General features: G+C 49.0%; 2 protein-coding genes and 1 pseudogene across 2 annotated transcripts; 2 read left to right on the top strand and 1 right to left on the bottom strand.

Annotated features, from left to right (window-relative positions):
• The first annotated feature begins 3,367 nt into the window (after positions 1–3,367).
• LOC127302732 (uncharacterized) lies at positions 3,368–4,026 on the top strand. Its single transcript, XM_051333271.2, has one exon. The coding sequence runs from the start codon at positions 3,468–3,470 to the stop codon at positions 3,843–3,845; it is 378 nt and encodes a 125-aa protein (XP_051189231.1). The 5' UTR covers positions 3,368–3,467; the 3' UTR covers positions 3,846–4,026.
• Positions 4,027–7,500: 3,474 nt separating this feature from the next.
• Positions 7,501–8,637, top strand: LOC127304337 (uclacyanin 1-like; annotated as a pseudogene).
• A 2,380-nt stretch (positions 8,638–11,017) lies between these two features.
• On the bottom strand, positions 11,018–12,343 carry LOC139831817 (uncharacterized). The gene has a single exon (XM_071821154.1). It carries the CDS (start codon positions 12,341–12,343, stop codon positions 11,018–11,020), a length of 1,326 nt encoding a protein of 441 aa, XP_071677255.1.
• Positions 12,344–22,428: the final 10,085 nt, after the last annotated feature.

Genomic DNA, 22,428 nt, shown 5'->3' with positions numbered 1-22,428 from the left:
TATCAGTAGCTAGATGGTTGTCTTCTCCTCATTGTGCTATCATTGTCGGATCTTGTGAGTTGCCTATCATGATCAAGATCATCTATTTGTAATGCTACATGTTGCGTTTGTTGGGATCCGATGAATATGGAATACTATGTTATGTTGATTATCAATCTATCATCTATGTGTTGTTTATGATCTTGCATGCTCTCCGTTATTAGTAGAGGCTCTGGCCAAGTCGTTACTTGTAACTCCAAGAGGGAGTATTTATGCTCGATAGTGGGTTCATGCCTCCATTAAATCTGGGACAGTGACAGAAAGTTCTAAGGTTGTGGATGTGCTGTTGCCACTAGGGATAAAACATCAATGCTATGTCTAAGGATATTTGTGTTGATTACAATACGCACCATACTTAATGCAATTGTCTGTTGTTTGCAACTTAATACTGGAAGGGGTGCGGATGCTAACCCGAAGGTGGACTTTTTAGGCATAGATGCATGCTGGATAGCGGTCTATGTACTTTGTCGTAATGCCCAATTGAATTTCACACTACTCATCATAACATGTATGTGCATTGTCATGCCATCTTTATTTGTCAATTGCCCAACTGTAATTTGTTCACCCAACATGCTATATCTTATTGGAGAGACACCACTAGTGAACTGTGGACCCCGGTCCATTCTTTACATCGAATACAATCTACTGTAATACTTTGTTCTTACTGTTCTCTGCAAACATCATCATCCACACTATACATCTAATCCTTTGTTACAGCAAGCCGGTGAGATTGACAACCTCACTGTCACGTTGGGGCAAAGTATTTTGGTTGTGTTGTGCAGGTTCCACGTTGGCGCCGGAATCCCTGGTGTTGCGCCGCACTACACTCCGCCGCCATCAACCTTCAACGTGCTTCTTGGCTCCTACTGGTTCGATAAACCTTGGTTTCTTACTGAGGGATACTTGCCGCTGTACGCATCACACCTTCCTCTTGGGGTTCCCAACGGACGCGTGCTGTACGCGCATCACACGCCACCATAGACCAGGCCGTGTCACACGACGGGTAAATCTAAGCTATTCATCGAAATCCACCGATCGTAGACGAGAGGCCAAACCACCGCAAGGGAGGGAGTTGCATCCATTCCTTGACATAGCTCTGCCTTGAGGAGGTCGATCACATGAGTCCAGCCGCCACCACGAGCTTGAAGAGCCTCGATGGACGGCATCCCTGTGAAACTGAGTACATCTTGCGGACCGCGTTGTTCCCTCTTTTGGGTTGTGCCTCCTCGACGACAGCCCACTCCGCCCGCAGGACACCTACGGGGTCCACCCGCTCTCAACCTCTGTCTTCGCCAGCTGGGCATGTCAGCCATCCACGGCGCCGACAACGGCCCTAGGAGGAGATCCGCGGGTTTTTTGCTAGCTTAGGTGGGAGCCTCCGGAGATGGATGACAAAAATAAGTCTAAGGGCATCTCCAGCGGCGCGACGCAAACGGACGCTGAGCGACCGTTTGCGTCCGCGTGGACCGGAAATGCGTCTGGCACCGTCTCCAGCGGCGCGACGCAAAGTGACCGGGCCGTCCGCGGAGACGTAAATCTGCCGCAAATATGCGCCAGGTTTGCGTCTCTGCGGACGCTCGGCGGACGCGCAAAGTGTCCGCTCGCTTCCCCACCGGGCCCGCCTGGCAGCGAGTCTGCATCGAGGGCATCGCTTCGGCGGTCAGCGCTTCCGTGTCTGCGCCGCAGCCTTCGCCATCAATGGCGCGGCTGCCTGTTCTGCACGCGCACTGGCGGGCGGTGGCTGGGCTTCTGCGCCACCTTCAATGACATCGTATCCCGCGCGCGGCCGCGCTTAAAAGACCATAGGCCGCGTCCCTCCTTTCCCCACACCTCCACTCGCACCACCACCGCCGCAGCGCCATGGGGAAGAAGAACGACTTCGAGGCCTCCGGCAGCGGCGGCAAGAGGGTGCCGCTCCCCGTCACGTTGGGGAGGCTCATGCACGACAAATGGATACCGTGCGAGGGCTGGTCCAGCGTGCAACTGCCTGGCGGCTCAGCTGCCGCCGGGTGCCCATCCCTCCCGTCCCTGCGCGCGAGCCTGATCGGACCGCGGAGATCCGGCGAAGGAGGCGGTACCTGCCGCCAGACCTCCGCGCCGATGCGGCGTACGCCATCGAATCCGACAGCTAACGTACGTATCTGTCGACCGAGACGGATAAGAGAAGAAGGGCGGGCTTCATGGGCGACAAGGATTTTCCCTTCGGGTCTGCACCGCCGACTCATCCACGAAGACAGGAGGCGCCGAGGCGTCGTCAGCAGGCGCCAACGCGCGCACAGCACAACGACGACGACCGCGACGACCAGGACGACGACGACTACACCGCCTACGACGATGAGGACGACTACATCGAGGCGCTCGCGTACCATAACGAGGAGGTGAAGGACGACAGCGACGACTACGTCGCAGCCGTCTTCCACGAATGGCAGCAGGCCATGCGGAGGGCCGTGTTTTCGAGTTCCCGGAGAACATGACGGACGACGAGATGGCAAAGCTCGGTATCCCCGTCTCCGAGAACGACACGCCTGTGCAGCAGCCGCAGCCCCGGTACGCCACCGGCGTCATGCCGCCGGGCCTGTCGGAGGATGAAGCCCTTCGACTGGCACTACAAGACTCGGCGGCGCCACAACCGCAGCCCTGGGCACCGCCGCCACAGCCGCAGCTCTGGGAGCCTCCGCCGCCGCCACAGCCGCAGCCCTGGGAGCCTCCTCCACCGCCGCCACAACCATACCCCTGGCGCCTCCACCGCCGCCACAGCCGCAGCTCTGGGCGCCTCCACCGCCGCAGCCCTGGGCGCCTCCTCCACCTCCAGCACCGCAGGCGCGCCCGGTGTACGCTCCCCCGGATGGCAACTGGACGTGGGTGATACCGGAGCTCATCGTGCTCGACAGCGACGAGGAGCAGCAGTAGGCGTTAGGTTTGTTTTTCATGTTTTAACTATGTAAATTATGTTTCATGTATTAAAAAAATAATTCGGCCAAAAAAAACGTCATGCCGCTGGAGCCACCCCCGACGCAAACGGACGCGCGGTCGATTTCGACCATTTCGACCGACGCAAACGGACGCGCGCGGACGCTAAAATACGTCGCGCCGCTGGAGATGCCCTAAGTGTATCTATACAGCAATTGTAGTGCATCTCGGGGTGAGTATGTGACATTAATATTTCGATATTTATGAAATCCAACTCGGTAGAACTATTAAATATTTTCCTAAATAGCAAGATGAGTAAATAAATAAATAAATAAATAGATATAAACCAGCCTTTTTCCCCCTTTGCATATAATAAAAACCCAACCTGAGAGGCAGAAAGGAAAATGAGAAGGGGAAAAGAGAGGAGAGGCAGAATTAGCCAAGGCGCGTCCACGGCAACCCATCCACCTATCACCATCAAAGCCCTGCAGCGCGAGGCGCAGCCGGCGAGGGCGAAGATGGCTCTGGCCCCGGCGCCGGTGCCCAAGATCAAGGGGGCGCTGGCGGCCGAGGCCTTCACGGCGTGTGAGCTCGAGGTGGCGGAGCAGCTCATCCAACTCAGCGAGAGCAGCGCGTCCTCGGGCACCCCGGGCGGCGCCCAGCGGGCCCCCGTGGGCTCCGGCGGCTCCTACTCCTCGCGCTCTGTGGATGCCCCGCCGGCGCCGGCCCCGGCCCCGGCCGTAGCCCTGGGCGGTTGCGTCGACTGGGAGGAGGATGAAGAGCACGAGGTTGCCGGGAGGCAGCGCAGGGTGAGGCGCTACCGGCTGATCGTGGAGATCTATGCCGTGACGGAGGAAACTGGAGGGCGCACCGGCCGGAAGAACAAGAAGAAGTAGACGACGAGATATATAGAGGGAGGAACCTCCTTGTAATTATCGTAATTGCTGGGGGGTAGCTTGTAGTTCGAGCTCGCAGTCCTCCCTCCTTCCTCCTGGCCGTGGAGGACTAGAGGAGTCACCATCGATCTCGCTTGTAAAAGGTTCATCTTCTCAATAAGACTTGCTTTGGTTGGAGCTCTGTCCCTGTTCATCCATGGCGGGTTCTGAATTCTGAACTGATTTTAGTTCCAGTCTGGTACCGTGTATGTACCTGGACAGGCGCCTGTGCTGGATCTGACCCGAATTCTCGGTCGGTCGCCTCTGCATATCTACGATCTCCTCCGTGATCAAATCAGCTCCGGCCCTGGATTTGGTGGGGTAGCTCGCCTGCTCTGTGCGGCGCGCCGCGAGGCCAATTCTCGATTGCGCCGCGCGTGCATGCAGTCCTTGCAATTAACTATTTAGAGCCGCACGTGAGTGCGATTCGATCATTCAATCTAGTGAATTTTGGGCTGTGATTGTTTGATTTGGGATTTGGTCGGGCAGCGGCAAGACCCACAGACTGCTGTGGAGGTACAGTTCTCAGCGTGCAGCTGATCAGAATTGTTTACATTGGACTGCAGATCGGCAGAAACGGTGCCAGAGCCGGAGCTGCCGGCCGGCTCCGGCGATCATAGCTTGCTCCGATGCAAGCCGTGTTATTTTAAATCGATCTATCTAGGCGAGTTCAGTTCCAACTTCCAAGACGAGATGCGGAGCATCTGCAGTAGAGCCAGAGACAATGGTGGGGGCGAATGGAATGGTTAATTTCCCAACACAACCAGATCGTCATTTGATCAATGGGGTGGTGCGCATGTGAGCCACAGAGTGAGCGACGATGAGCTCTCGGTTTCATCATAGTCTAGTTAGATCATTCAGTAAGATCGATCATCTGGAAGTTCGTAGGGAGGCAAGCGGGCATTGCACATTAATTTGCACCTCAAAGCAGTTCATTGCGTCTGCAAGATCTAGCATGGACGATGCATGCATGATAATTCTCAGCGCTACCTAGACTGTGTGATCGATCGGTGTAGGGACGATGGCTCCTTGGAACCGGCTATATGGTAAGTGTGCTATGGTGGTGTGTTAGTTACAACATACAAATACCTTATAATTTGATAACTTGTGCTTCGAAAACGCAGGTTCTAGCTATAGCGGGGAGAAAAATAAATAAAGAAACGGAGTAGCTTTCTACCTATAACTATATATGTTCTTGGTGACATGGCCCAGATTGGCAGCTGACACACCATCATAGCACAATCTGGCGGTTAGTTTGCTAGAAAAACAATGTTGCCTATGGAGAACTAAGGAGTTCAATCAATTTTTACTGGATTGCTAGTATTTTGTTTTTCAAGTTTGATTAAGCAAATAGATATATTTTAGATTATGTTACATTGGCTAGAACGAAAATAATTCTATTACAAATATACATCTTCCTAAGGGCCAAATGTTATTCTCTAAGATGTACTATATATACATAGATGGAAGATTGGTAATGATAATGGTGGAAATTGTGGGAAGATGTCTGGCTTGGTGATTCATGCATTTTTTTAATTCATTATTGTGATTTTTTTAGGTTTCAGGAAACAACTTTGCTTCACTGCCAAATTGTTTATTTTTATTTTGGTGCTCTAAATTATTTTTTTGGATATAAGAAATATATCTCTATTATTAATTTCAGAAGAAAAAGTGGAGTACAACGTACGTGTTTTGGGCGGTTGTGGCGTGTGTATTCTACAATGACGACGCTTGCTTTCCCGGCACTCAACATTTACGATGTAGAGATTGTATTGGGAGATTAATGCAGATAAGATCCAAATGTTAGGTTGGTCGCTAACACAAAATTACACGTGGAATGGCAGATAGCGACCCAGAAAAATGTCATGGGGATGATGGACACCGCTCTAGCACGGTGTTCTCTCCTCCGTTGATTCATAGCAGAAAAGTGAAATCTTTTGTTTTCTACAGAACATGTAACGGATGGGATCAACAGAAAACTTTGTAACTTATGTTTTTGGGTTGAGAATTCTGCAAACATGGATGAAGCTCGATGGACAATCTAACAAATGTTTAGCTTTCCAACACTTTGCTTCTAAACTTCCAGAACGTATGCGCCAACACAACTTTCCAAATGTGTGTGAGCCTCTCATCCGAGCCGCTTACTCGCAGGGGTAAAGCATGTACACGAATACACACCATTTGGGTTGAGATTCATCAAACCTTCATAGGTTATTCTTTATGATTGATCATTAGTAAAATATTAGACCACGAAATATAGAGTTAACCTAATGGTCTTCTCATCTTGCTCCGCTTCTACTTGTCAGGTAGCCACCTCTAAGCTCCAAGCGCTTTAAGAGCCATGACGCAGGAATTATAGGGCCATGTTCAACTCTCCAGAATAATAGATTGGAACTATGGAAAATATACTTTTTTCTCTACAATTATGTTAGGAAAATTTTAAATAACAATATGGCACAAGCCTTCACATGAAATAGCCTAGCCCTCCTCTCATGCTTTAAAAAAATGATCATGTGGGTGATATTGCACCATCCCTTCTATTTGACAAGGGTCTTGTCATATACCCCACTCCAAACTTATGGATTTCAAATGAAACAACGATTAGTTTATTTTTCATCATCATTTGGATTGGAAGAGATAAATGTAAGTACATAAATGATTTGTGACAGTCATGTCATTCTTTGTTTGAAGGAATTGTATATAATTTTCGAAAAATTGTGTCCCTTAATTTTTATTACAAGACCTATTTTGTTTTGTAGGAATTATTTCCGTTGTCCATAGTGTATGCAATTTCAACGCATACTTTTGTTGAGCCGAATCTCCTATAAGTTTTTTTTGTTTCTATGACAACCATGACATATAGATGGTTTTTTAGAAAAGTGTCCACATTTTATTTTGCAGTGCAATTAGGTAAGTTATGTTACACATTCTTGCATTTTCAGTTTACAGTATGATTTATCATGCTACATGAAATTGGAATTCCTATGTTACTTTACTTCTTTGCCTGGAGTAGAATGTTTTGAACTACAGAAACAAAAAAGCTCACACTTGGTAAGAAGTGTTGCGCGAGGCCGAAAATACTAAACTGGTCTTAGGGCCCCTGGACTCAAAATTTGGGCCACCAGCCCAACATTCTTTGGATATGCAGCCAACAAGGCTTGTGTGCACACATTTTCTAAATACTATCAACAAACATATTTGTAAGTTTTGTAAAATGTTGGGGGGATAATAGGCACATTAATCTTGAGCTTAAACTTACGTTTTTTTCTAAAGCAATACGGTTAGTTGCTAAGTTTTTCGGAAATGAGAAAATATATTAGCTTCTCTATGAGTAAGTCAGGAAAGATGATTTCTACTGATCCTGAGATCTTACGGGAAAAAATATGAAACTCGAACATAGAAAGGTGCACAATCAAAACAAACAAAAAAAGTATGATGATCGTAACCATTTGAGTCTGAGGTACGCTTAACCGGAAACGTTCTTTGGATTAAAATCCTAGTAATTTAATAACAACATGTTTGAATCCAAATTTCCCTATTTGTGCATATGCAAGACCATAATCTCATACTGTTTCTTATTTTCGAGAGAGAGAAAAAAAGCAAGCTTAATTAAGCCATGCAGGTTGGCAAGTGAAATTAGCGATAACGACCAAGCCAGCGTTGCAACTTGCAGCTATCCCGGGATGCAAAAGCAACCTATAAAACATGCCCAAAAAGTCCAAAGTCGCCGTCCCCTATCTAGCTAGTCCCAGCGAATCATGCCGCCACCGCCATCCTACTGCTTCTCCTTGCCGCCGCGTCTCCACGCTCGACGGCGGCGCGACAAAGTACACGGTGGGCGCATCCGATGGGTGGACCATCGGCCCCAACTACGACGCATTGTCGCAGCAGTACAACTTCACCGCCGGCGACACGCTCGGTACGTTCGTACGCCGCTGCAACTCTCTGTGTCTAGCTAGAGTCGATCTCCATCCAGCACGAGATGACAACGTGTAACTCATCGACATATCTACTGGTCGTTGCAGCGTTCAACTACGTGCCGGTGCTGCACGACGTTTACCAGGTGACCCAGAACGCATTCCGGACGTGCCAGCCGGCGGCGGGGCAGACGGTGCGCATGTGGGCGTCGGGGAGCGACGTCGTCGACCTCGCAGCGCCGGGGGACTACCTACTTCCTGTGCAACGCCCCCGGACACTGCTTCGGCGGCATGAAGTTCTCCGTTTCCGTTGCCGTTTCCGTGGCCACGCCGCCCCCGCCTCCTCCGTCGCCGTCACCCCCGCCTCCCATGCCGACGTTGCAGCCGCCCACGCTGCCGCCGCCGCCGAGAGCCCTGTCGCCGTGGCCGCGCCGCTCCCGCCTTCGCCTCTTCCCCCGACAGCGTTGCCAACGCCCACGCCTCTACCGCCGAGCTCCGGCAGTCCGGCGCGTCGTTGCACGGACGGCTCGACGTGGCGGGTATTTCATGTCTCGCTGTGACCGGGCCCGGTTGTGGATTAGCTTTCCGTCCTGGAGTTGATGGAATAGGTCCGAGCGTTTACTTTGCATCGTATCTTATTCTGAGTTTGGTGTTGCGTTTTTGGTTGGTTAAGAAAAAACGGATTTCCTAATTTCCGGTCGCCTGAGAATAAATCTCAGTCGATGGTACAGCCATCTGATATGGGCGCTTGTGTTTTGAAGTTTGGTTTTCTCTTTTTTTTAGGTTGCTTGAAGTCACAGCCACAGGGCACGCGGCCCGTACGCAACGGCTTGTGACTGTTGTTCTCCATGGGCTTTTTCTTTGCTGCGTGGGTTGAGTTCCTGCAGGGCTTCTTACAGGATGGCCCTTTTCCCTCGTCCTGTTGTGTTATTTTGTCTTCTCGGTCTGCTAGGCAAACGAATGGGGAGAGGAGGCTAAAAGGAGTGACGATACTTTTTTTTTTTGAGAGTACGCGAACGCGTACCTTACTTTTATACATATATACAAGAGAGGCATGCTATGACAACCAAAGCAAACCAAACACCTCCCAAACACACGCACGTAACTACTCTCTAACCATTATCGAACACTCCCTCCCCTATCCTGTGAGCCTGCCTAATCAACCGAAATTCCTCCAAGATTCGAGCAACCAAGATAGGAGCCGTGTACTGTCTCTGGACGTTGTGAAAGCAGTACGCATTCCTGTTCTTCCAAACACCATGGGAGACGGTACAAACCAACCCATCGAACCATTTCCTGTCCTTGTTACTGAACCTCGCCCTCTCCCCAGACCACCAGCTCTGAATCGTGCTTTCCGGCGTAGGAGTCTCGAAATTTAGCCGGAGTGCCTGGCGGCAGAGATACCAGACCTCCCTAGTGAACACACACTGCACTAGGATGTGCTCGGCGGTGTCTTCCTCTTGGAGGCACAGAAAGCATGGGGACGATTGTGCTTGCAAGCCATGCCTCAGCCTCCGGTCCGAGGTCCAGATCCTATGCTGAGCCGCCAACCAAACAAAAAGCTTGCTCTTGGGCGTACCCTTGCTTTGCCAAATGATTTTCCCCAACTCCCACGTGATGCTCCCCTCCATCATCATGTTATAGGCCGAGCTCGCTGAGTATTCTCCACCAATCGTCCATTGCCATCTGAATCGATCAGGACTATCCACCTCCCTCTCCACCGAAGAAACAGCTAGCCATAGGTTCGCTTGCACCCAGGGACGCAACATTGCCCTGTATGTCCAGCACCCAACGATTGTTCTGCAGTGCTTGCTGGACAGTCCTCGCATTTTTAGCTCTCGTGGAGATGTGCTGCGTAATCCCCGGCGCGTACTCGCTGGCTGACCGACCGTATCCAACGATCTCTCCAAAACAGCACCTCGCTACCACTACCAACCTGAATATGCACAAGACTGTCAAACGCCTCTCTCGCCTGCGCGTCTTTGATCATCGGTAAACCCTGTCAGGGCCTAGCAGGGTCGGTCCTCCTCAGCCATTCCCATCTGATGCGCATTGCCAGGCCTTGCATTCTCAGGTTCCTGATCCCAAGACCTCCAAAATCCTTTGGTTTGCAGATGCGGTCCCAGGCAACTAGACATTGTCCACCATTAGCTCTGTCCTTGGCAGCCCAGAGAAAACCCCTGAAACTCTTGTCCAGCTCCTCAAGCACCCAAACTGGCGCATCCGTTATGAGCAGATGATGAATTGGTCTCGCTATCATCACAGCCTGAACAAGAACCAGCCTCCCTTGCTTGGACATCAGCCCACGCTGCCAAGCCGGTGTGATCTTGATGGCTGCATCGATCATAGGTTGCCACTGCGCTTTGGTGAGTGGCTTGAGAGCTAGCTGAAGTCCTAAGTATTTGATCGGGAATTTTGTCATCTGACAGCGCAGCATAGCAGCAACCAGGTCCTGTTCATGCCCATCTCCTCTGATGACAGTTGCCGTTGTCTTCCTGTAATTGACCCGGAGTCCTGTCGCCTCTCCAAAAACCTCAAGCAGCTCTCTGGTTGTTACTAGGTCCGTGATCGTCGGCTTGACAAAAAGGACCACGTCGTCAGCAAAGATTGAAAGCCTCTGTATTTGTGAGCAGTTCCCGACTGACGCAAGTAGCCCCTGATCAGTGGCCCGACAGAACAACATCGTGGCAACCTCCATAGATAGGACAAACAATTGCGGCGAGAGAGGGTCTCCTTGCCGTACCCCTCGCGCATGCATGATTTTTCTTCCAGGCGATCCGTTTACCACAATTCTTGTACTAGCAGTCCTCAAAGAAATGAGTATCCAACGTATCCAAGCTGCCGGGAACCCCAATCTCTGTAAAACCTCCAGCAAAAAGGACCACGATAATGAATCAAAAGCTCGTGATGTATCCAATTTGAGGAGCACGCCAACTTCCCTCCTCCTGTTGATTTTTCTCGCAAGCTGTCGCACCAGGATAAAGTTGTCATGCAGGTTCCTTCCTTTTATGAACGCAGACTGGTTAGGACTCACCAGTTCCTCCATCTTTGGTCTCAGGCGATTAGCCAAGATTTCCGAGAATAGTTTTGCGAAACTGTGGATTAAGATTATCGGCCTATAGTCGCCCACCTCATGCGCATCCGTTTTCTTTGGGATCAAGGTGATCAGAGCACGATTGAGCTGCCCAAAGCCCCTTCCATCGCCAACATATAATTTCAGGATCGCCGCCATAATTTCCGTCTTGATAATAGCCCACGCTTTGTGGTAGAACGCACCCACAAAGCCGTCTTGTCTTGGTGCTCTATCGACAGGTATTTCCTGATAACTTTCCAAACTCCCTCCTCCGAAAAGATATCGCCCAAATCCTCCAGAATATCTCCCCTGCTCGGCAATCCAAGAGCCTGAAGATCTAGGCTGAACTCCTTATTATTGATCTGCCCAAGCAGCCCACTGTAAGCATCAAAGAAGATCTCCTCCTTTCTACTCTGATCAGTGATCACCTCTCCATTATGCTTGATAGAAGGAATGAAGTTTCTTCTCCTTCTGCCATTAGCCACATCGTGGAACAGCTTTGAATTGGCGTCTCCATCCTTGATCCATCTCATCCTCGACCTCTGTCTAGCCATAGTCCTTTCCAAGGAAGATAAACCCAACACCAAATGCTTGAGCGATCTCCTCAACCACCACTCCTGAGCAGTGAGAATTCTCCTATCTTGCGCCGCATCCAGTCTATGAATCACCAGATTTGCCATTGCAATCTGGAGCTTGATGTTTCCCACTTTAGCAGCACTCCAAGCCTGCAGGTGTGTTGCCAGGTTCTTGTAGCATTCATCCAATCTGCTAAATGGGTCTGTGAACCTTGCATCACATCGCCAGCCCTCCTGAACTGCCTCCTGGAACCCCTCAAGATTGAGCCAAAAAAGTTCAAACCTGAACCTCTTCTTGGATTGATGACCAGCATTCATCGATAGGTGTAGAGGAGCATGGTCAGAAACTGCTGAGGAGATGGCTTGCAGCAGTGAGTTTGGGTAGTTGAGGTCCCAATCAACATATACTAGGGCTCTGTCAATCTTGGACAGCGTTGGCACCCTGCGCTCGTTGCTCCATGTGAAGGTTCTACCATGCATATAAACCTCCTTCAGTTCCTCCGTATTGACAAAGTTCCTGAACGCAGCCATGGTCCTTCGATCCAGATTCTCATTGTTCTTCTCACAAGCATGCAAAATCATGTTGAAGTCTCCTATGATCATCCATGGCCCTGGACACAGAGATCTCCTAACCGATAGCTCATCAAGGAACGCTCGCTTATCATGGGTATCCCGCGGCCCATAGACCACCGTTAAACACCATCTCCCATCCTCCCTAGTGTGTACTTCCCCAGTAATGGAGTAGGAATCATGCGAGATATGCGTAACTTGCAGCACCTCCGAGTTCCAGGCTACCAGGATACCACCACGGGTTTCCTCCGCCGGCAGGTAATCGAACCCATCAAATGACGGGCCTAGGCATTGATTAACAATAAATCGGTCAATTACAGCCATCTTAGTCTCCTGTAGACACACCAAGCTAACTCTAAGCGAATCTACCACCTCCCTCACTGAATCCCTCTTGGCAGAGTCATTTAAGCCACGAGGATTCCAACATAACACTTCAGGGTTTACTTCCATGGAAACAGAAGGAAACGCTCTCTCCCAGATGCACGCCTATGCGCACAACCTGATCTCCACAGCGCCTTGGCGCTCCATCTCCTGGAGAGTCAGCATTGTCTTGCCAAATACTGAAGCCAGGACCTTGATGTGTTGTTCTCTCACAGGTGAATCAAAGAAGTGCTTGAATTCCTGGAGCGTAGCTTCATCCACAGTTAGGTCCACCGGCGTGATGCCAAGTGCCTTGAGAAGCACAGTCTCCGCCGCCGTGGCTTTACGAGGTGGCTTGCCAATTGGTGTCGCAGGGGTGTATGGCTCGTTCTTCCACTCCGGCGCGGTGTGTATGGTTCTGCCTCTGGGCGTAGCACTGAAGCGGCCTGAACCTCACGCAGTAATGGCAGCGCGAGGGTCTTCAGAATCTTAGCGCAGAACGCTTTCATACGCCCCAGTGCTACCACTTCCGCCTCCTTCATTGTTGCAGCAGCAGGCGCCTCTTCCACAAGAATCATCTGCATGTCGCTACCATGCTCCAATGGGGAAGGCCCACGTAGCTCTCCAAGCTCATCTTCCCGCACAAACTGTGAAGCGAGGCCTCCATCCTTACTGGGCTGTGTTTGCACCATCGGCCCAGCCCCAGTCTCAAGGTCCAAAAATTGATTTCCCGCGCTATCTCCACTTGAAACAGCGCAGACTCCATCCTCCTTGTCGCAACTCGCACCCTCTTCCCCTGGGTCCGCTCCCATGGGGGCGAATATGCCATCGGGATCCTCGGATCCTTGGACCGCTGTCCCCTTCTCTTGCAGCTTTTCTGCCAGCTCGTTGTCGCAAGGTGCAACAACGTTCTCCTGCTCCACTTGCTGCCCATGGTGGTCTTGCTCCACCTCGGGATCCTCAGCTCCAGCAAGAGGAGCCTTTGTCAAAAGCTGGATTGTCGGCTCTGCAGCCACTGCCTCCATCTGCACGTTACTAGCTGGACTCCTTTGAATGACATCCACCACTCTGCGATCGCCACGCGCCTCCATTGGCGGAAGCCTCCAACTCGCCGATGGGGCCGCCGCCACTTGGCAGTACGTTCTTTGTTGACCGGCCCCACCACTTGTTGACCGACTTCCACCTCTCTGATCCTGGACTCCCGACCGCCATGGCAGCTGCCTCACCGTCCGGCCAGCCGCTCCGCCGCCGTATCCACCAGGGGGACTAGGCATACCCTGATCACTGATTGGCGACGCCGGCCACATGTGCATCTCTGGTCCGGATCCTCCTCCACCGTGTCGATATGGATGAGCACCTTGTACTTGAGCATCAATCTCTTCCCCTCGTCGGAGAAAGCACCCTCTGGTTTCGGCACCGCCAACATCCGAGCTGGCGGTATTCTGTCGAGATCGTTCGTCCATGCCGATGCCTTGAACACCGACAAGTTGGCCCGCGATGCCGTCTCCGGCGCCACCTCGACAATGGCACGAGACGTGCCCAGCAGATTCTGCACGACCTCCTTCTCCCACGCATGCGGCGGCACCCCTTCAATGGCCAGCTGGACCTTAGTCCTCCAGAACGTCGATGAAGCCTGCGCCTGACGCGTCCATTGCCTGAGCAGTAGCCTGAAACCACGGTGAAGCACCTCCGTCCTCGATGAGGCTCTATTCCTGAACTCCGCAGATACAAACACCACAAGGAAATCCTCCGGTTGGAAGGCATGGACCGAGAATCCCCCCACCGGAATACCCAGCTGCTCCACCAACGCCTCCGTAACCATTGCCGGCGAAACCGGCGGTCTGTCTCCGCCCACACACGCAACCATGGCAAACTGAAGCCTTCGCTCAAGATCCTGCATCCCTGCGGTGCGGCGCACCACACAGAGAGCGGGTTCTTCCTCCCTCGCCAACGGACCCCGAGAGCCAGATCCCTGGGGCGCGGCGCACCACACCGCCGTCAACGGATCCAACAGATTCCTCTCCGGCTCCCGACGGGCCAGCTTAGCCAAAGCTTGCCTCCAGAGCGCACCTTCTTCTTCCCCCGGGCTGCACGGCCTCTTACAGTCCGCCGCATGATGTCCTTCCTCCGAGCAGCGCAAGCAGAGCTGCTGAAATGTGCAGTCTTTCTTCTTGTGTCCCGGTCTTCCACAGTTGAAGCAGCGCCCCCACCCCGGCGAGGACTCCGGTGAGACCGACCGTCTACCAGCCGCGGCAGCCGCCCGCTGTTCAGCCTTGCGACGTCTCCACTTCGTCTTCCTCGAAGGCCCTTGTACCTGCCATTCAAGCCTGTCCTGGACTGGGCAGCGAGCGGTGGTGACCACTCCCGCCGCAACCAGATCCCGCGCCGGGTGCTCCAGTGTGACCGAGCGCGACGACTCCGTCGAGAGCCCCAGCCCTGAAACGATCGGACGCTCACCACTGCTGGCCGATGAGGCCGATCCAGGACTCACCGGCTGCCAGCGACGACCTCTGCCGTCGCTAGCATGCCCGGTACCTGAACCAGCGGAAGAGGAGCCAGCCATGGATCTTAGTAAAGGCAGGAGATTTAAAGTACTTGGTGGTGGTTGCATCAGGCAGTGACGATACTTATAACTGCTATCTCTATTTTCTATGAACCTCTGTCTCTACATGCAAGATACTTAAGAAGGTACTTAGAAAAGTAGGCCTCTGTAGCACTAGTCCTTCTAAGCATTTCTCTAACTTTCTTGAAATAGAGGAATCTATCCGGCATTTGCATCAATTGATGCATATTGCTTTGATTTCATTATTAAACAGAGTAGTTATTATATCTTAAGGATCAAAAAGTGTCTCAGCATGAATATGACACTAAATGATCGGGAGGATAGGAATTAAGACAAAACCAAATCAACAAGCTAACAAGCTAATCTACTAAGATGTCGCATCCAAATCGGTTGCATAGATCTCGTGTTGCCGTTTCTAAATGGCTGCACCCGAAGTCATGTCCTTCCTTTGCTTCTCCTGTTTGAATAAGACCACATACGGACCCAAATGTGTGGCAAACGGAAAATCTCATGCCACTGTTTTCAAATGACTGCACCCAAAAGTCATTTCCTGCCCTTGCTCCCCGGGCTAGAGATAAGACCACATACGGATCTAGCACGTGGCCAACGAGATAACAGATAGCTCCAAATTTCGATGCATTTTACTATAGATTTTCCATCACCTATCTATTGGTTTCATTGATTTTTCATTGGATTTTGTGTTAACTAACGCTAATATCGCGATCGAAGCGAAACCTTGTTTTTGATCATGAATCTCAGGAAACCATCATATCTGGAGGATCTAAGGACATTGTTGGGCTAATTGCAACGAAATAAAGACATTTCCTTTTGATGCCAAACTCATCCTGGCGATGCAGCAGCTTTAATGGGCGTCGGTACGAGAAGGGCTTGCCCGAACTGACCGGCGCCGCCTCCGCCTTATAAAACCGATCCCTTTCTCTGAAGGGCGAGGGACGGAAAACACAACACAGCAGCCACCATTCGCACCAGAACAGAGGAGATCAGATCTGAAGAAGGAGAAGACCAACCTCGACTCCATCGATGATCAATCTCATCAAGATCATCACCCCATCCACCACATCCCACTTGTACAGAGAGAGAGAGATTCATACTTGTAAGATTAGGGATTGAAACCTCTATTTCATCCTAGTTGTATTTGATTTGATCTTCAACTATTGTGGTTTGTTATGGTAATATCAAGATGAACTCCATTTACTTTGCTATGATATTGTTATGTTATTGTCCTCTAATGTGTGAGTAGATCCCACTGGTGTGGGAGATGTAGGGGATCAGTGAGATGTGATGTGCAAATTTTATTCCATCTATTTGTGAACTTATGTTTGAGATTATTACATATATGAGTATGAATGTTTATGTTCACCTAATGTTGTTATCTAATTTAAGGGCCCAGATAACATGATCTTAAGAACTCGTAAACAGGAACTTGTTCGCTAGTAAATCGGAGACTCCCGAGTGACACGACCGATATCAAAGAGGATCTAGCAATACTCGAGGAATCACAAGGAACCATCGAGCTTATAGCTTTAATCCGGTCTAACTACCTCTGACCATGGCTTTGGTAATAGGCAGAAGGATTATTGGAGTAAGATGAAATCTAGCAAGAGGAGTCTTTCTCTCTAATGGTTTGCTTGCCTTATCAGATATAAATATGAAGAATCACATTCACTTATCACATTTATTCCACCTGGCACATTCACTATCACCATGAACCGAATCACCCCACGCCTACTTTTCCACTGCAGAAACTCATTTATTTCTTATTAGCTGTTTAATTTTATGCACTTTACTTTATTGCATTATCAATACTCCAAACTCTTATTATTCACACTCACCACTTTCCATTTCAACTCTTGCAGTCAATGCACCTAAGACTTGTGATACCTTGGGTGCGATAGAAACACCACAGATAAACATCCTCCTACGCTCCTTGTTGGGATACGATATAAAAACCGGAAATAATACTTCCACGAAAATATGGACGAATGACCATGTGTTCTTGCAGGCCATCAAGCTATTTTTTGGCACCATCGTTGGGAAGCTAAGCGTACGGTGTTTGTTTCTTGACACTTGTAAGTTTTGATGGTCTCTGTTGAGGACAGAGGTTCCACATGCTCAGGTAGTGTTTATGTACCAAAATTCATTGATCGAGTACCAGACTCTAGACGTCTAGAAGTTATTCAAAATCTAGCCAATTCGTGTGATGTAGACGTAAACATTTTAAGTACCATGATGAAAAACTTATCCATCACAGCTAAGACAGCAGATCCTAGCAAAGCTTTAAGGTAATATGGGACTCCTTCAACATTAGCTGCAAAAAATCCTATTATTTATCATGATGTTAAGGGCATTGAATATGAAATAGATCCAGAGTTACTAATTATGATGCAAGAAAATGCTTTTTCAGGAGAAGAACATGAAGATCTAGGTATTCGCTTAACTAGAGTGAATGACATATGTGAGGTAATTGGACCTAAGAATTTGCCAAAAGATTTCTTACTTCTTAAATTATTTTGGTGGCCCCTGAAGGACAAGGCATTCAAATGGTTACAAGCCTTACCAAGAAACACTATTGCTAGCTGGAAAGATTGCATAAAAGAATTCATGAATAGATTTAATCCTTTCTATAAGACTATGTAGGTTAAAAGGGAGATTACTAATTTCTTACAGCATATTGGAGAAAGCTTTGCTCAAGCTTTGTAACATCCCAAATTTTAAAACAAAGAGAAAATGAATTTCCCTATTTCCAAAATTTGGAACCAACAAAAACTTTAATTAAGTTAGAGGTTGTGCATAGTACTCATGCTTATATGTTGTGAGTTTTGCCATGATGCTTATGTGAAGTACTTTGAAATGCTCCTAAACCCCAAACCTTACTCTTCTTTTCACCATCCAAGATAAAACAAAATAAAAAGAAATTAAATTAAAAAGAAAAGCCTATGTGAGCAAATAGCCACATTTACAAATAATAAACTATGCCATGTTATACCTTGTTTAGATGGTTTGAAAAACCTCAACAAACCCAACCTATCACTTACCAACTAAATCAAAGGTGAAACAAAAAATAAAATAAAAATATACATAGAGGCATATGTGGCATATAGCCATAATGGCAAATCTTGACCTAAGCCCTCATACCTTACCCAAATGGTTTTAAACCATTACCAAACCCAATCTAACCCTAAATGGACCCTAAACCATGCCCAAGTGAATCAAGTGAAACAAAATAGAAGAAAAAGAAAATAAGAATATCATCTCATATGTGCTTATGGCCATTTTTGTAAATCTTTAACCTAGGCCATTTTGAATTGTGTCAATGGTTTGGAAGTCATACTAAACTAATAAGAATCACTTTTGAATCAAGAAAACCCAAATCAAATCAAAGGAAAAAATCAAAATCAAGTGACATGTGATAATGGTCACTTGTGCCATTTTTAATATCTTACCTACTTTGAGCCTTTGTATTAAGAGATTTTTAAACCAAACACTCCCAACTCTTTGCACATCATCCAAGACCTCATCAAGGTGAACAACTTTGGTAAAGTACACCTCTACAAATTCTTTCTAGATTTCAAAATACCATCAAGCAAAGTAGCAACTTTCAAATAGATTCAAGATTATGCCACATTTGAATTTTTGCAAACCAACTTCATTTTGCACACCACCACCACCATTGTGTGCCAAACTTTATTTAAATGAACTACACCAAAAATCTTTGTAAAATTCAAAAAGAAGTTTCTTGCAGCCATTTGATCGAGCAGCTGGTGTGCACTAATCTGCCAACCCTAGACATGCAATTACCCAGCGGATTTTTGCCTAAACCATCGTGATTAGGTCATCACAAACAATCTCCTTGAACCTCTGGACCAAAGCCAAGCCTCAGAGAATAAGTGCATGCATGAGATCATCGGGTACATGACCATGCCGTGGCATGTCATGCCCTCACCATGCCACTCTCCTCTCTAGTCAACTCCAGCATGCATCAGCATGTCCTGGACATCCCTCTCTCCCCCCTGAACCTGCTAGACATCATGGTCGACGAAGGAGAGCACGCCACTGGCCAGCACACACGCGCCCAGTGATGCACAGACTCGCCAGCGCGCGCATGCGCACGTCACCGGAGCGCGCCAGAGCACGGCACGCCCTCGTCACGCTCGTCCTCCCCTCGCCCTCTCCGCGCACCAGCAGCAACGCCACGAGACCAGGAGAATCCCAGACACGCTCACCTGCCCGCGCGAACGTTGTAGACGACGCCATCGTCACCGACGTCTGCCGCGGTACTGCAAGCTTCCGTCAAGCTCACGAGCGCGTCACTGCGTGGTTTTCCCCACCGTCAAGCCCAACGTGACCGCACTGACGTCGCCAACACGCGTGCGTCATCGCCCAACTCCCTGCGCCCCTGTAGCCGCATCGCCATGGACGACCTCATCCACTGCGCCCAGACCCTCTCGCCGCTATAAAAGGATGCCCTCCCCTCTCAAATTCTTCATAGCACTCACCTCTCCTCTCCTCTCTGACCCTCCTCGACCACACCCTGCTCGACATTGTCCACCGTAGCTAGCCAATTTGACGCCGGAGCCCCGTGGAGCCGCCGCAGAAGAGGAGGAAGATTGGCGCCACCCCGACGATGTCGCTTGTACCTGGAGCCTCGCCGTCATCCACAACGCCACCGCAGCACCTCGCCGACGATCGCCGCACCGCCGGTGAGCCGCCAACCTGATGGAGATATGCCCTAGAGGCAATAATAAAGTGGTTATTATTTATATCTTTATGTTTATGATAAATGTTTATATATCATGCTATAATTGTATTAACCGAAACATTAGTACATGTGTGATATGTAGACAACAAGAAGTCCCTAGTATGCCTCTTAAACTAGCTTGTTGATTAATGGATGATTAGTTTCATAATCATGAACATTGGATGTTATTAATAACAAGGTTATATCATTATATGAATGATGTAATGGACACACCCAATTAAGCGTAGCATAAGATCTCGTCATTAAGTTATTTGCTATAAGCTTTCGATACATAGTTACCTAGTCCTTATGACCATGAGATCATGTAAATCACTTATACCGGAAAGGTACTTTGATTACACCAAACGCCACTGCGTAAATGGGTGGTTATAAAGGTGGGATTAAGTATCCGGAAAGTATGAGTTGAGGCATATGGATCAACAGTGGGATTTGTCCATCCCGATGACGGATAGATATACTCTGGGCCCTCTCGGTGGAATGTCGTCTAATGTATTGCAAGCATATGAATGAGTTCATAAGAGACCACATACCACGGTACGAGTAAAGAGTACTTGTCAGGAGACGAGGTTGAACAAGGTATAGAGTGATACCGAAGATCAAACCTCGGACAAGTAAAATATCGCGTGACAAAGGGAATTGGTATCGTATGTGAATGGTTCATTCGATCACTAAAGTCATCGTTGAATATGTGGGAGCCATTATGGATCTCCAGATCCCGCTATTGGTTATTGGTCGGAGTGAGTACTCAACCATGTCCGCATAGTTCACGAACCGTAGGGTGACACACTTAAAGTTGGATGTTGAAATGGTAGAACTTGAATATGGAATGGAGTTCGAATATTTGTTCGGAGTCCCGGATGAGATCCCGGACATCACGAGGAGTTCCGGAATGGTCCGGAGAATAAGATTCATATATAGGATGTCATTTTATGTGAATTAAAATGATGCGGAAGGTTCTATGGAAGGTTCTAGAAGGTTCTAGAAAAGTCCGGAAGAAACCACCAAGGAAGGTGGAGTCCACGTGGGACTCCACCTCCATGGCCGGCCAACCCTAGTGGGGGTGGAGTCCCAAGTGGACTCCCCCTTAGGGGGCCGGCCACCCCCCCATATGGGAGGTGGAACTCCCACCTCTAGTGGGAGTCCTAGCTTGGGTAGGTTTCCCCACCATATGGAAGGTTTTGGTTTCGGGTCTTATTCGAAGACTTGGACACCAACACTTGGGGTTCCACCTATATAATGAGGGGCCAAGGGGAGGGGGCCGGCCACCCAAGAACCACAAGGTGGCCGCACCCCTATAGTGGCCGGCGCCCCTCTCCCCAAACCCTAGCGGCCTCTCTCCTCCACCACGTCCCGCACGCTTAGCGAAGCTCCGCCGGACTTCTCCACCACCACCGACACCACGCCGTCGTGCTGTCGGATTCAAGAGGAGCTACTACTTCCGCTGCCCGCTGGAACGGGGAGGTGGACGTCGTCTTCATCAACAACCGAACGTGTGACCGAGTACGGAGGTGCTGCCCGTTTGTGGCGCCGGAAGCGATCGTGATCAAGATCTTCTACGCGCTTTTGCAAGCGGCAAGTGAACGTCTACCGCAGCAACAAGAGCCTCATCTTGTAGGCTTTGGAATCTCTTCAAGGGTGAGACTCGATACCCCCTCGTTGCTACCGTCTTCTAGATTGCATCTTGGCTTGGATTGCGTGTTCGCGGTAGGAAATTTTTGTTTTCTATGCAATGTTATCCTACAGTGGTATCAGAGCCAGGTCTATGCATAGATGGTTGCACGAGTAGAACACAATGGTTTTGTGGGCGTTGATGCTCTTGTTATCTTTAGTTTGAGTACTTTGCATCTTCGTGGCATAGTGGGATGAAGCGGCTCGGACTAACTTTACATAACCGCGTTCATGAGACTTGTTCCTCGTTCGACATGCAACTTGTATTGCATAAGAGGCTTTGCGGGTGTCTGTCTCTCCTACTATAGTGAAGATTCAATTTACTCTTCTATTGAAAACATTAGTATCAACGTTGTGGTTCATGTTCGTAGGTAGATTAGATCTCTCTCGAAAACCCTAAACCACGTAAAATATGCAAACCAAATTAGAGACGTCTAACTTGTTTTTGCAGGGTTTGGTGATGTGATATGGCCATAATGTGATGATGAATATGTATGAGATGATCATTATTGTATTGTGGCAACCGGCAGGAGCCTTATTGTTGTCTTTAAATTTCATGTTGAGTAGTATTTCAAAGTAGTTGTAATAGTTGCTACATGGAGGACAATCATGAAGACGGCGCCATTGACCTTGACGCTACGCCGACGATGATGGAGATCATACCCGAAGATGATGGAGATCATGTCCGTGCTTTGGAGATGAAGATCAAAGGCGCAAAGACAAAAGGGCCATATCATATCACATATGAACTGCATGTGATGTTAATCCTTTTATGCATCTTATTTTGCTTAGATCGCGACGGTAGCATTATAAGATGATCCCTCACTAAAATCTCAAGATAATGAAGTGTTCATCCTTAGTAGCACCGTTGCCAAGACTTGTCGTTTTGAAGCATCTCGTGATGATCGGGTGTGATAGAATCAACAAGTGCATACAACGGGTGCAAGACAGTTTTTGCACATGCGGATACTAAGGTGGCCTTGACGAGCCTAGCATGTACAGACATGGTCTCGGAACACGTGATACCGAAAGGTAGAG

This window comes from Lolium perenne, chromosome 5 (genome assembly GCF_019359855.2).
Source record: "Lolium perenne isolate Kyuss_39 chromosome 5, Kyuss_2.0, whole genome shotgun sequence".
Lineage (NCBI taxonomy): Eukaryota > Viridiplantae > Streptophyta > Magnoliopsida > Poales > Poaceae > Lolium > Lolium perenne.
This window is presented reverse-complemented; position numbering and strand designations above follow the sequence as displayed.